The sequence below is a fragment of the Nematostella vectensis genome, chromosome 10 (genome assembly GCF_932526225.1).
Source record: "Nematostella vectensis chromosome 10, jaNemVect1.1, whole genome shotgun sequence".
Lineage (NCBI taxonomy): Eukaryota > Metazoa > Cnidaria > Anthozoa > Actiniaria > Edwardsiidae > Nematostella > Nematostella vectensis.
Genome location: NC_064043.1, coordinates 14,903,511 through 14,918,986, shown reverse-complemented (window position 1 = coordinate 14,918,986; position 15,476 = coordinate 14,903,511). Strand labels below are relative to the sequence as shown.

Genomic DNA, 15,476 nt, shown 5'->3' with positions numbered 1-15,476 from the left:
GAATTTTTCAAATCCCCTCTATCAGGCCTCTATGGCCTGAACAGGGTACATAATTTTAAGCATGGCTGTCCTAAACAGGGTACCGATTTGGTTGCCTTGCTAAAACTCGTAACCACTGAACCCGCTGCCGATTTGATTGCCTTGCTAGTTCTCACACGTGCTAACAGGATCCTAAAATTGAGGGTGTTGTCCTAAACAGGGTTCGGTTTATTGTGTAGGGCGAAATAAGAAGAGTTTTTGGACGATTAAACTGCGGAAATAGTAAAAAAAATCGTTCTCTTTATTTCTTCGCCCTAAATATGGCCGCTTGTTGGTGTTGCCCAGATGGCTGCAAGGGGTTAAAGAACATAACAACCTGTTATTTTAATCTAGCCTTTTTATTCTTACAGAAGGTTACGTTATTTAAATTCTAAGAATGACAAATTCTACATGACACGGATCCTTTGTTGTACTCTATTCTATATTTAATATTCTAGGGCTGTTGTGGACTGACAATCAAAAGATAAAATAGGTTAACGGTGGTTTGAACTTCGCTGTTTGTAAGGTAAACCAGGGAATGATGACTACACATTTATGCAAAGGAGTGGGCATTGACTAAAACGTTCAGTCCTATAGAGTGCTTTTTAATAACCCGTGGAAAAAGGGTGATAGTCAAAGAAACAAAAAAGAGAACAATGGGATAAAGTAGAAAAGAGTAGTTCGCGTGTTAATGAACATCACTATTATTACATATCATATACTGTTTACATATTTACAATATTGCCCGGGAATTTTAGAGCTATGAAGTACTAAGAGGGTACTAAGGACGAGTGGAGGGAATTCGAAGTCAATGCTAAAATCTCTATTGACCATATGTTTAAAGAAATAACTATACATGCTAGACATCATTATAGCAGTCAAAAGTCTGGCATTTTTTATATTATACAAAACATGCACTAGTCTTATCCAAGCAGTAGATTTCAATGTCTAATAGGGCACAATTTAAATTTAAAGCTATTCTATTACACAATGGCATACTATAAAATCAACGCAAAAATTACTATAAAATCGTGAAAATTCAAATGCGGAGGGATAAAATTGGATGTTACATCCCAAAGCAAGCAGTAAAACGCCATTAAATAATATACACAAAGGCCAACATTAAGTCAAATAAATATTAAAAGAAGCGATCAAATTCAATCTTAACTTCATCAAAAAATGGTGTATAATTTCCAGATGGATAAATGAAAGAGCTTGCACTAATTGGTGATGCGATCATATAGACCCCACATATCTGGCGGGAAGATAATGCATTGCTGAACATAAAATTACTATAAAGCTTACTGACAAGATTGGCTATCCACAAGCTGTCTCGCTCTATCTAAACACAGAGCCCATTTAGAATATTGTGATATTGATGTGTGCTTGTGTGTGGGAGTATGGGGCATGGCAGGGCCTCTAAATGATGGTTACTACACATCAGCTGTTGTGACAAGATTCAAGCATTAAGCATCATTACGGTATCAAACATCATCACGATAGACTATGGGCTACCCCTTGCTTCCACACCCCAATACGATCCAAATAGGAGGCTTCAGGAGAGCTGATCACATCTTGGTGTCGACCTCAAAATTATGCTCTCTTCCATTTCCCATGGCTTTGCCATTCATGGCATCGGTTTCTTGTTTGGTATAGCAACCGCGGCCCGGGGGTAGGCAGGGTGTGGTTACGCTCCTCAGACGCTAAAAGATAACGGTGAAACCAATAGGTTAATACAGCAAAAAAGAAAGTGGGGGTTCAAGTTATCAAGCTACCGTTAAAATGTAAAAAATCCATATCATAGCTGCTCACATTTACATAAAACCAAGTCCAAGGGAAACTGAGCTCAGTTCGAGAAGGGAAATTGCGATAACCAATTTCGAGATTTACTGTTTTGCAAATTGTTAGCAAGATTTTGTTTGAGAAGTTAAATAACCTATCACTTACATCAATAAAGTCCCCTTCAGCTCTCATCAGGTTGATGACAGCAAGGAGGGGGATACAAACAATGGAGGAGAGGGCGAGAAGCCAGCCAATGGCATCACCCCACACTGGGTACTTGTAGGTCAGGTTGTAAGTCAGGGGCTCGTAGTTCACCAGGCTGAAGATGAAGACAGCCTTAAAAAAAAAAACACAAATCGTGAGTGACGTGTCAATATCACCTCTATCTATTTAAATTATTTGTACAAATAATAGTTTACAGTACCTCTGCAGAACATAATAGAGCCAATTTAAGGCGACTATGCACCATTTGAACATCTAGATAGCAAATAACCAGAAGAACCTGAACGATATATTTGGGGTTGTTCAGGGTGGCTTCTGTTTTCTTGTATGTTGGATTGTCAAGTAAAACACGGCCCTCAAAAACCCTGACGTAACCCTTTCAAGTAAAAAAGCCTGAAGGATTTACCAGGCAGAAGATGGGTGTGCAGAATATCCAGCAGACCTTCAGGTATGGATTGATGCGGAAACCAATCATGTCAGTCATGTTTTGATAGAAGCGTTCAGCACCTGAAACAATGACAAGAAATGAGATACAAACAAAGAGGAGCATGGAACAAGTAACCAATAATCATCCCTTACCATAAACCCATCCAATGCCAATACTCTCAAAGAGGGAAATCCAGAGCAGACAGATCCCACTGGCTGAGTAGTTGTCAAACAGCTGGAACACATACATTCCTCCCTGTAACACAAGATGACCACGTTGGGTTAGAGGTATTTTGGTAGATTGGAAAACCATTTACTGCAAAATAGGTTTATAGAGAACTCACTGGTGAAGTCCTTGGGCCAAATCATTGTTTTTTTTTTTAACAAGGTTAATTTTGAGACATTTCGAATTAACTTGCCAGATTTCACTTATCAGGTTCAATTGAAAATATGTCATAAAAAAATGGTGACTGGCATAGTCTCTTTTAGAACGTACCTGCAACCCACTTGGTGAAAAAGAAACCTCACCTCAGTGACCATAACAAGGCCAATAAAAAACCAGAAGGTTGAGCAGGCAGCAATGAAAATCTCTTTTCGATAGCCACGCCTCAAGTATCCAGGGAACATATCAACGATGGCAGTTACGAAGCCTTCCACGCCCACAAACTAAGAGAGAAATATAGAGATATGTTAGTTGGTGCAAAAAGCTCCCTGTCAAGGACCACACAGCAGAATTGCACATTGCACTGTGCCTTTTAAAGTTTACAGAACAATTTGATACAAGTTACATTAGTTACAAGTCAACATGAATTTTGCAAACAGTCCTTAACATGAGCCGATGTGTTTAGAATACATGCAGGAAAGAAAGCATCAATGTACAACGAAGGGCACAAGATATAAACAAATGCAGAATCACAGGTATATGCATCGATTATTTTTTTACCGAAAGACAAAACTTGTAATTGTGAAACATAACATGCATATTTACAGATAACAAAAAAATTGACTACATACGAAACATAACCAACAAATACATACAATACAAAAAAATATTCGAAATTTTAAAAATAAGATATCGGTCACAATGTAAAAAAGGTTACATGAAAAAAAGAACTGAAACAAACGTACTGTATCAAAGATTACAAACAAAAGTTATAAAATGTTTGGGTAAAGAGGTAACAATATCTTTCTGAAAGCAGTATTCAAACCTAGCGGAAATATGGGAGAGAAAAAGGGTTTTTTAATCCTAAGCAGGCACCATCTTACAGCGGTAAGATAAAAAATCTTTGCAAGTAAAACAATCCTTTTCTCTGGTAAATCCCTGCTCAAAGCGGAGGCCATGACCAGTCAACCCTCACCACTGGGTCAAGACAACTGGAAACCGATTTAGTAAGTTCAATGCCATGGCATATTTTTGTGACTTTTTATAATTATGATGGACACACATTTTTTTAAGGAGCAATAAAAAAACATTCAGTATATAACTAGTTCCTGCAGAGAACAATGGTTAATATTGAGTTCAGGCTGGATAAAGATCATCCAACCAAAGACCAAGCAAAGATATGTTACAAAAGATGCCATTCCGAAGGGTCCTCTTTGGTATGGGAGAGGTGTTGAGGTGGTATGGTTGAAAAGAGGTTTTTTCATGTTTGAATAACTTCGCCCAGACAACAAAATGCCATTAACTAAAACACTCAGTCATTTCTGCAAAAAGTTACTTGGTACCTCAGAAACCAAAGGTGGGCTCCTATTTCCCAGAAAACAATATCGTTATGAAAAACAGTGTGTGGTAAAGGCAAATAAATGATGTAATTCTGTTGGATTCCATTTTCTAAAATTTCTGGTACTTTTAGAGAACCTTTCTTAACATTTCTGGATGTCATTTACCAAATCTTAAAAGAAGAAATTCTAATAGCATTTCTTTTTTTCAACTTACCTTTATGCTAAATTGCTTATTTTTAAATGTCGATTTTTTCCCACCCTGTCTTGTATAAATCAAAAGTCAACTATTACTTAGAATTGTAACAAAATTTTAGAATTATCGATACAGAAAAAACCCTTTGGTTCCATGAGAAAGCCTCTCTGCCGGAACAACTGAGTGTTGGAAAACACCAGGGCTCGGAGAGAACAGGACAAAAAAAGGGGTAATATACTCCCTTTTTTTCTCTATGAAACTGTGGATCATATGCTATTTAAAGCTCTATTTCTAAAATAGTACTTACAGCTCATTAGTATGTAGGAGGTTTCTCTAAACAGTATGCATACTAAGCCAAATTTACTTTTTTTTTAATTTGATAAAAAATTCAAAGAAATGCATACTAATTAAGAGCAACAAACTTTGCACATTAAGGTTGCAGTTATTTCCCCTTTGTTTTCATGCTTAATTCTTATTAAAGTTTTCACCAGAAGCCATTATTTATATTAGTCTACTGGAAATACAAACTGTAGGTCTTTATTTTACCAGAGAATTCATTAATAGTTTAGACTATGTTAAGTACCAAAACATTACTTCTTGTAAGCTTTATATTAAAATCATATTATGTTTTACAACTTACTCTTCTGACAAGTGAAAATCACAAGAAATAGTGAATACTGTATTATGCACTAAACTAACCTGTTTTTTGATGATTGTGTATTGCAATCGGTAGTATCACTTAAATTATGTAAAAAGGTGATTAAAAAACTACAGGTTTTTCTTACTTCCCCAAATCCCATTTACATTACAAAGTACAACAAATGGTTATAAAAAAATGGGATTATCAAATATCCCTTAAAGAATGACTTCCCCATAACTTGGTTAACATTATGGTTATACTACATATAGCAAAAGTTATTCTGTAGATCCCAAAGAGTGAAAGTTCAGGGTCAGATTTTGGCACTACAGGTGCAAGTGTATCTCAAAGTCTGCCACTGTATAGTGCTCACATTCAAATAGCCACTGTGACTAGTTGATAGTATTTCTGCTAAGAAAAACACTGGAACTAACTGGCATAGGTACTGACAACAACAATTAGCTCAGTTGCCAATTCAACCTCTTACATGTTCCTTTTTGTTACCTGTGTTGGATATTAAGTTAAGTTTTAAAATCGGGCCCTGAACATTCTAAATGGGTCTATCTATCCTTTGCAACAAAAAAACGTTTAGTCCAAAGAGTATATAGGTAAAAAAGCCAAAACATTAAATATATATATATATATTATATATTCTTAGAATAAACCTACACTCACACTCCCGCCCTGCTTTCTTAAAGCTTTTGCTAAGCTTGGGCCCATAACATTCTAAATGTCTCTATCTATCCTTTGCAACAAAAAACGTTTAGTCCAAAGAGTATATAGGTAAAAAAGCCAAAACATTAAAAAATATATATCCTGAACATGTTTAAGCTATGTTATTATAGATTAAGGCTTCTTAGAATAAACCTTCACTCACACTCCTGCCCTGCTTTCTTAAAGCTTTTGCTAAAATGATAAATTATAATGATAAAACAGGTTTAATAAAATTTTGCATTAATCTTTACACATGCTTACACACACTTTATGAAAACACTTGTTAACTCTGATTTATAAGAAAGTATATGTATGTACTAACAATGTTAGTTTATAGGAACAACATATAAACTGATGATCTCAGATAGCATATACTTACCAAATTGTTGATGCTATTGAAATCAAACTAAAAACAATGTGTATGAACCACAGTTTCATGTTTTCAGTGCCCTTGAGCCCCGGATACTAGTGTGCATATATTAATGCACAATACTGAATAAGCTAACTGCAGCAACCAGTTTTACTGGAAGCCGCGTGAAGTACCTCACTGTCCAATCCCAGCAGGATAACCATAAAGAAGAACAGTATGGACCAAAGTGGGGAAATAGGCATCTCCGCAACAGCAGCAGGGTAGGCTATAAACGCCAGGCCAGGACCTATATATAGTGAACCAATATAAGCAACAGTAGAATAATTACACACACCCCCTAGTACTCAGCTTGCCACAATCAGCCAGAGCTTATAAAGAAAATGCATGAAATTTATTTTATTTCAACTCACCAAGCTCATTGCATTTTATTGTTTAAGATGTTTTTTCATTTAAATATATGAAGGTCATAATCCAGTTTTAATACAATATACTGTAGCATGATATTTCTCATTAAAAAGTTCTGTTAGTCAAACAAGGACAAGAATACTTTAGTAGACACCTACCTTAAGAATAACATAAAATAGAAAACACCTAGTTTTACTAACAGAGGCTTTTTGATGAGGACAGCACCACCCAATGAATTTTGTTCGAGTGCCAGCCCATCTTGTAATGGGCTGATTGTGACAATGTTGATAAACTTACCTGCTGTCAAATGATTTTCTAACAACAAGAGAAAGTAAAGGGGGGGGGGGGATTCCTACCAAGCAAGCAACCAAGGTTGCAAGGAGAATCATTTCAGAAAATGCATTTCTTTTCAAGGGAAATGTTTAAGTTATAGCTGTGTCGTCTCTGCTGTCTCAGGGTCACCTGCTGAAAAAGAACCCTCACATGTTATACTTAACAGTACCTGATTCAGCAACTTCCTGGATGGGAACTCCTTGCTTTTCGGCCATAAAACCCAATACAGAGAAAATCACAAAACCTCCATAGAAACTTGTGCCACTATTTACACAAGCAAATATAATGCAATCCCTGCAAAGAAGGCAAAAATTGCAAAAAGTTAATTGCCTTTGAACTATGCATTCTTTTCAAACTACTTTAATGTAAATAGATGTTTAAAAAAACACACACAAACCTGTAACAATTATTTTTGAATTTATTGTAACTCCCAAGAGCTACGAGTGTCCCAAGTCCAATAGAATATGAGAAGAAGACCTGAGTGGCAGCTTGGAGCCAGACCTAAGACCAACATGAGAGGTTGAAAGCAGATAAAGAATACAATTTGCACTAAATGTATGTATTTTTTTCTTTCATCATAATCATAAGTACTGTAAGTGACCATGTGTTTCCATTGAAATATCTTTATTGGAAGCTGTAAAAATTATTTTCCAACAGGCACAGTTTCTTTTAATCACTTACCATGCCAATTTCAACTTTACAGACATTTTGGTATAATGATTCAAACTTGTTTACCATTTAACATGGCAAACAGCATCGGTTTATTTTTAACATCTAACTAAAGCTTCAGTACACACTAAAAATATGTAACAACATGAAATGTAATAACAGGAAATTATCCTGGAACACAACTTTTGGATGTGGGCTGCTCAAAGTTCTAATAAACTATCCCTTAAATCAAAGTATGTAAAAGAGAAAAGAATTACTCACAGAGCCATCCTGCAGTCTGCTCCAGTCTGGTTCGAGATAAAAGCGGATTCCTTCCCTGGCGCCAGGCAGAGTGACAGCCCGTACGCAGATGATGGTCAGCAGCACGTAGGGGAATGTAGCTGTGAAATACACCACCTTCCAACAGAACATTCAGAGTTAGGATAACAAGATAATTATCCTTTGAGCCTTAAGGATACTAGCCACTATTGCTACTGCACACATTTTCCTGTGCATTCAAAGTTAAAGAGAATTACCACTTTCGTCTAAAATAGAACATAAAAGTAGGTGTATTGTGGAAAAGGAAAATTGGGGTTTGCAAGCATTTCATGATTGAAGTGGATCATTGATATTTCTGCTCAGAATATATTTCTGCTCATAAATGACAGATCACAATTTGACAACTTGTAAAACAAAGCTCTGATTGTTTTTCTCTGATTCAATAATACGAGCATTCAGCCTAAATCAACCAAAAAGGAGCAAAGTTACAAAAATTGATTAAGCAATTATAATACCGTCTACAGGCTATCCAAAAATTGTCTTCTTTAGTAGAAAAAGATAAAAAGCAATTTGCACCAGAGAGCCTGCTGTTCAGGATAGGGGAAAATTTGAAAACTAATTCCCCTTCCATAAGAAGGATTTGCTAAAGATTATTTGTAAGCATACAATAGCCTCACCCTTCCAGTAGATTTGACACCTTTAAAGACGCAGAGGTAGCAGACAATCCAAGCAAACAATAGACACAAAGCCATTTGCCAGTTGATGGTCCCTATTTGGTCCAGGCCACCAGAGATATTCAGTACCTTTCGCCTAAAATATGGAGAGAAAAACAAAAAGTACAGTACAGCACAGTTGGAAAACTCATAACTTAAAGTTTAGCACTTTTTCGAGACTATGATGGTGCCAGCTAGATTTCACAAAAGAGATTTCTCATGTAGAGATTCATAAAATACAAACTGAATTTGAAAATATTTCCTAAAATTATGTCCGTATTCAGGCATGGTTCTAAAAACATTTTAAAATATGTTCTCTATATAAGAGTTGCTAAATACTAATAAGCATAATGTTTTTAATTAGCAACTCTTATATTGAGAGCATATGTATGTACATAATCAGCAGCATCTTTCCATAAACATTTGAAAGATTTGATCAAAAGCTGACAACACTTACTCCCAGAATTCTACAATAGGTGAGACTGTTCCATTGGCTTCCACTGTTACTGTCGTAGAATTTGTTATTGTTGCATTGGTTGTTGCATTGTAGGTGGCATTGACAAAAGTAGTGATCATTTTCCTGCCTACATGGCATTTCTCTGTATTCCAGTCATTGTCACAGTGAGACCACGGTAGTACGGCTTGGAATGAGTGGAACATATAGTAGAATGCCCAGCCAAGGATGACAATGTAGTAGATATTAAGGTATTGCACTATCACCACACTTGCATAACCAATTCCTTAGAAATTAGTAAAAGCACAAATTAAAACTGTGGAAAGTGATCTCCTTGTAGTTTTCTGGGCTATCTTTACGGTACATTTAGTAAATTCAGTACCAAGAATTGTTAAGACATGTTCTTACAGTACTGACGGAAAGAATTGCAAAACAAAGTTCAGCGAATTACAATCTTTTGTCCTCAATCCGAAAGTTGGGATGTTTTCGCCTTTGGTTAAGAAAGGCAATGCTAGGATTAGACAAATTTGAAAGCGTTAAACGTGAAATGTTTTAGCATGAAAAATATGGCAATTATTAGAAGTTTGATTATTTGGAGTTTCATTATCTAAGTTTCATAAAATGTGTGATCATCAAACAACACGTCTATATATGACGTCTATATATGTTCAAAACATCTTTGTTTCAAATGTGGTAATTTCAAATTCCTGCAAGCTAGACAATGCTAGGATTATAGTATGTTATCAAAACGTTTAGAGTTGAATAGTTTATAGCTTGGTAAAGTAGATATTTTTTGTATGGAAATTATTCTGAGTTAGATGCTTCATTACTGTATTGAATCTCTATAACACATGTTATCAACAACGCAAGCAACGTCTAGTAAGCAAAATTAGAGGCTTTTACTAGCATTAAGTATCTAAGTAGCGTGGAATATTAAATTTCTTTTGTATGGCAATAGTCCAGTTTCGAGTTCCGCTGTGCCTGCTGGTCATAGGCACAGAGGACGCATAAATACAGTGCAAGCCTCGGTTTCAATTGAATCGATTGCAAATCCCAGCGGGATCATGAAGTATTCACAGGTTTTTGCAGTGTTTTATTCCAAGTTCCAGAGGATTCTCGCTGGTATGCGCATGAAATTTGCCTCAAGTCGAGGCTTAGGCTGTATTTATGCCTCCTTAGTCTGTAAGTCCAGCGGTCATAGTGGAACTAGAAATTGGGCTATTATTCTAAGTTTGATTTTAGCTTCATTATTGAAGAGCAAGAAGAAAACAAATCAACTTTCGCTTTCGCACAAATATCGATTAGTTTATCGATTGATTTTTAGAAAAGGCGCGAAAACATGAAGCTCTCGCACAAGGTCAACTTAAAACAAGTAAAAGAGTGAAAACATTCAAACAACAACATACCAAAACCTTGGAGTAAGAGATGTTGGCCTTAATAGCCCTTCAGACGTTAAAAAGAAGAATGATCTGTGGGCCCAAACGAATGGAAAGCAAAGCAAAAAGGTTTACTTGGTTTACACCATTCATTGTGACAAGCACCTTTATATAATTCAAAGACTTTTTTCTTGGAACCCTGCTTTTATTTAACCAAAAGAATCATAGTTGGAGATGTATCCTCTCATGCTGATAAAACTTTGTAATCGTTTTGCCAAGATTAGTATCTGTACATTCTCAGGATTTCATGTTAGTCCAGCATCCGAAATTTCGGTAGGCGAAATTACAGTGAAATTTGGCTAGAACACATTTGCTGTAAAATCGTGGCTTAGACGAAAATTGCTGAAATTCAGGCATGTGTCAAACAAAAGAATTTCGGTACAACCAAAATCCGACGAATTCTGGGTATTTTCGGATGTGCTTGAGGTTATTTTTTGAACTTCGGCCAATTTCTTTTGCATTACTTTCCGTCAGTACTGTAGTTAACTGTTTGTAAACCTTACACATGATCTGTGATTGTTCGAAACAAAGATTCCAATAACTTTTTATGGTCTTACAGGTCATGCCGACAACCAAACTGACAATTGAGAGTTGAAGACTGCCCGAGGATTGGTGAGATTAAACCATTGTTTTGCAGATCTCTAACAGTGATTGGTTGACATTTGCTGCACTGTCAAACAAATTGAACACTGTGCAGTCTGTGTTCTCATGAGATTTAACATACTATTGCAAGTTTTTTTCTATACAGTCAAACAATGGCATCCCAGCTGATGTTCTACAAACCTTGGAAAAGAGGGCAGATTTTCCAGGCAGTAATACCACCTTGAGACATGAACTGGCCAAGGCACACTTCAAGGATTAGAAGGGGCACTCCAGCCAACAACAGGCAAATAAGATACGGGATCAGGAAACAGCCTAAAACACAATGGGAAACTCATTAATTAATTATCCTTGCCATAGGTAACTACTAAAGGGCAGTTTCTATAAACCTACAGTACAGTAGAGTAAAACTAATTTTCACTATATATTTAGCTCATTGTCTTCTATTACTAATAACCATAGTTATAGAGTGGAATGGTTAAAAAAATCTGCTGAACTTCAAAGGCCAAAGTATCTATTTGTTATTTGGCCCTGTCACATGATTGTGTAGATGCAAAAGTCAAAGATTAATTGCTATCTGCATTTAATATGATTTTTATCATTAAAAAACTTCACAGTGTTGATACTGATTCCAACCAATGCTATCATGCATGCTGTAAACAAACATACATCGCTGTAGAAAACTTATTTTTTATGTTCTAGGTGCAGAGCTCAGGATACAAATGCAATAAAATATGGCAGTGATAAAGACAAAGATGAAAAGAAAGTTAAATAAAATAGCAAAGTTTTTTGCTAATGCAGTAAACGTTTTGTACCCGTATACTTGATTTCATAAATCTTGTCCATATGTTTGCTTGTTTTGTGGACATCCTTGATCATGTGACAGGGTTGTTCAACATCAGAGAGCACCTATTGTTTATGTCTGAAGTTTGCTGGGTTTCATAATCTCCTTTTAACTATGTATGTATTTACTAAAAAACTCTGTATGTGCAATATGATTGTACTATCGATTAAAAGAAATTTATGAAAATAGAGCTTATGAGTTTGTCCACTTGATTTATCAAGAGGGAATGATAAACTGATTACCTCAATAACTTTTTGGGGTGTATGTAGTGACAATAGAGGAAATATCTTTATCCAGAGAATCATCTGAATAATTGAAATGTAAATTTTATAGAATACACTAAAAATAATGAATCTTAGATACTAAGATAAATTGGACAAAGACGTTACATTGGTACGATGGTATTTTTTTTTCGAAAATTGCCTTGATACATTGAGCATTGGCACTATAAATGTAAACAAAGAGAAAATGACCTGAAACTGGATAAATCAAATATCATTCTTTGTGCAAGATATTAATAGCAATAGGTTTGAAACACTAAAATATCTTTTGGATTCCTGTAAGATCAAGAAATACCAATATCAATGAACTGACAGTGAAATTGTCATGACATATAATAGTTCTCTGTGGGTAACAGAAAAAAAAACACTTATGGATGCTGTTAAGCAAAACAACAACTTTTCATAGGATTAAAATTTAAATTGGAAATTCAGATTTATGGAGCACCTAGTGTTAAGGGTAAGTAAACAGATGTTGTGTTTTAGCTGTTTTCAGCAATTTTCTATGTTGTTAAGAGGTCTATTAGTAAGGAATAGTCATCAATACACACAAGATAATTGGTTTATAGTTTTTTTTGCCTTAGGAAACATATAAATTTATTTCAAAATTAGAAAAAAAAACTTGGCCCAGGCTTTAGGTTGTTTATTCTTTTTTTTTTTACTTTAAAAATATTTTGAATGCTTTAGCAGACAACCTACAGCTATTCAAAGCAGCAAAAGCCTACATCCCATGCTGTTTTATTGTCCTATTGTTCTAAAAGATCTGCTATCAAACAAAGAATAAAATGGTTGAGTTGATTACAGGAATTGGTACTTCAAAAATTTGTCACGTTTGTCTAAAGAAAAGTTTTTAATACTATAACCATATAACAAAGGGATAGACTCATGATAAAATCATTAAAGGGAGTTTTTGGGCAAAAAGGGGACATATGGCAGTAAATGGAGCTAGAGGCTACATAACATCTGAGTGTGAATATTAGGCTAAAGCTCTAAACTAAATGTAAGATGACGTTTGCCCATCGAATACTTCACCCGAGCTAAATAAAGGCCTAATAAGCTGGTGGAAGAGAAGGGGGTAACCAAAGTTTCATGGGAGAGTGCTTCGTTGAGCAGAACAACCCAACTGTGTCTACATAACGACGGCCTGAATAATAATGAGTTTATGCATACAGCGTAAATCATTAAAACAACGCCCAATAAAAACGCATTGAAGTCGTAATTTACAGTCAACGCGCACAATAAAAGCTGCTTGGGATTAAGTGAAAGTAAAAGCATATTCATGACAATAAAGATAATAACAATTTCATATTCTACAAAAATATATTTAGTAAGTTTAATTTAAGTACTTGGGGGTCGTGCCAAAGGTGCAAGGGTGAATATCTACATTGTACTCCTACGGTATAAGCCGGCTTGTACGAGCAAACGCACTCTCTACAAAACATGCTTTCCGTGTATTAAGGAGAATTATCAATCAAATCCAAAAATGTCTTGATATATATGAGGGTGAGCGCAAATTCCTATCTGTTTCGCAAGAAAGTATTGAATTCACGGCGATTCATGCAAGGATTAGCAAGCAGGGAATCGATCGATCATGTTGAGTAGAAAGAAAGCTTCGTAGTCCTTCTAAAGTATAGTTGTTATCTTTGGACTCTCGTGAGGTTTTCAATGAGTTCTGTCATCGAGTTGATCGACGCACGAGGTTAACTAACAAAGACAACACGCTCAAACTAGCCACAGATACAACGGAGAAAAATAGCGGATTACATAGAACTACTACAACTTAAGAGTGAATGGATTTGCGAATAGATTGCGCATGAATTTATGGGTTAATGTTTTTGACTACAACTCTAAGCAATACAAACAACAAACAAAGTTCTCGAATCACGAATGATAAACCACTGTCGCCGTCAGGTGCGAGTTTCGTGAGAAGAAACGAAAGCGAAAAAGGAAGCGATTCTGTAATACTAACCTCCACCATTCTTGTAGCACAAATAAGGGAATCGCCAAATGTTCCCTAGGCCGACAGAAAAGCCGATGAGGGCAAGGATAAAATCCAACTTTCCCACCCAAGTCTCGCGCTCTACAACCTCAGCAGCAACCATGTCTACGTCTAGGCGACAAACTCAACCCGTGGACGATTAGAGAGCTCAAATCTTGCTACAAAACACTGCGGTGCTTTCACTCTGCCTGTTGTCAAGTTTTTTATATCCAGATTGAAGCGTCTGCTTTGTTGAATGAACCTCAAATCCTGAACAGCATACCACAGTGTTGGAAGCAACTGTAGAGCCGATCGCTTACTAACTGTCACGTGATACGCCGTGAAACTACTAAAAACCCCTGGTGTATCGTAATCGGGCCGTGTGATTGGCAGATATAAATATCAACAAAACAAGCAATGACCACCTGCCTAAATGTCGTACTTTGTACTAGAAAGGTTTTGGCACTTACTTTTCGATGAGAACGTTGTTGAAAGCCAATAACAAAAATTGATTATGGATAACAAAAGCGGTAAAAACAATTAAAAATAAATTTCGTCGAAAAAGGGGGCAGCTATAAGCAAATATAACCTAAAAACAGACGTAGATAATAATAAATACCTTTTCTCTGCAGAATTGCGTCTCATTCTTAGCTTGAGGAGACTGCACTCTTGGAGGAAGTAGTGAGCATATTTTTCATTCATTATTCTCATTTTTGTCCCAGTCTGTAAAAAAGTGACGTACAGGTGATAAATGAAGGGCGCCCCTTCGGCCTTGTAAGCAGTTCTTACGTATGTACTATCCATAAATAAAAAAATAGTAAAGATACAGGCAGCTAGACTTTAGATAATTAGAAAGTCGCTGCCGAAGACCATTCAAAAGCCCATCTTGACGAGACCTGACAGGTATGGTGCTTGCATCGACAAATATAAAATATATTATCAAATTTTATAACGTTTTTAAGATTCAATTGGTGAGTAGCTTAGAGAGTATTTCCGACGGGGCTTTTCAAGATTTTCATGGCGTCCTGCTTTTGTGTTTTTTAGGATTAAAGGCCCATTTACATAGCTGTCAACTCATCCGCATTAAGCGGGTGTCACAAGATTTTGGTCCTCACCACAAGCCTATTTTTTTGTGAGAATGTTCATACATTCCCTGTATTCACCCGCATTGGCTCTCTTGGTTTCGTTTCATATGTTTACTGTTTTCACCCGATTTTACAAGATTTCTGTCCAAGTTGGGTTGACAACTATGCATTTACACGAGCAATTTTTGGTTGACAACTGAAGTTGACCGTGTAAATGGTCCGGCAACTTTTCCTTGACAACACGAGGACCGCCGAATAGTCTTTTTGACTGTATTATTCAATTTATACAATGGCGACTTTGTTTTTAAGATGCTCTCCTTGGACCGTACGGCCTCAAGA

The 15,476-nt window shown here is 36.1% G+C and overlaps 1 protein-coding gene across 1 annotated transcript; it reads right to left on the bottom strand.

Moving 5' to 3' along the window:
* Positions 1–358: 358 nt before the first annotated feature.
* On the bottom strand, positions 359–14,361 carry LOC5503381 (sodium- and chloride-dependent GABA transporter 2). The gene is made up of 13 exons (XM_032371726.2): positions 14,044–14,361; positions 11,136–11,267; positions 8,920–9,202; positions 8,427–8,559; positions 7,753–7,887; positions 7,220–7,323; positions 6,992–7,116; positions 6,258–6,370; positions 2,977–3,114; positions 2,602–2,704; positions 2,429–2,529; positions 1,966–2,136; positions 359–1,721 (listed from the first exon to the last, which is right to left on the bottom strand). The coding sequence occupies exons 1-13, from the start codon at positions 14,174–14,176 to the stop codon at positions 1,587–1,589; spliced, it is 1,806 nt and encodes a 601-aa protein (XP_032227617.2). The 5' UTR covers positions 14,177–14,361; the 3' UTR covers positions 359–1,586.
* Between the last annotated feature and the right edge of the window lie 1,115 nt (positions 14,362–15,476).

Bases quoted from the DNA above. Each gene is read 5' to 3' on its own strand.
- LOC5503381 (XM_032371726.2), bottom strand. From the start codon at position 14,176: ATGGTTGCTGCTGAGGTTGTAGAGCGCGAGACTTGGGTGGGAAAGTTG. The intron at 2,137-2,428 runs GTAAATCCTTCA...TTTTTTTTTAAG, and splicing joins GCACACCCATCTTCTGCCTG to GCTGTCTTCATCTTCAGCCT. The intron at 1,722-1,965 runs GTAAGTGATAGG...GTTATCTTTTAG, and splicing joins CTGAAGGGGACTTTATTGAT to CGTCTGAGGAGCGTAACCAC.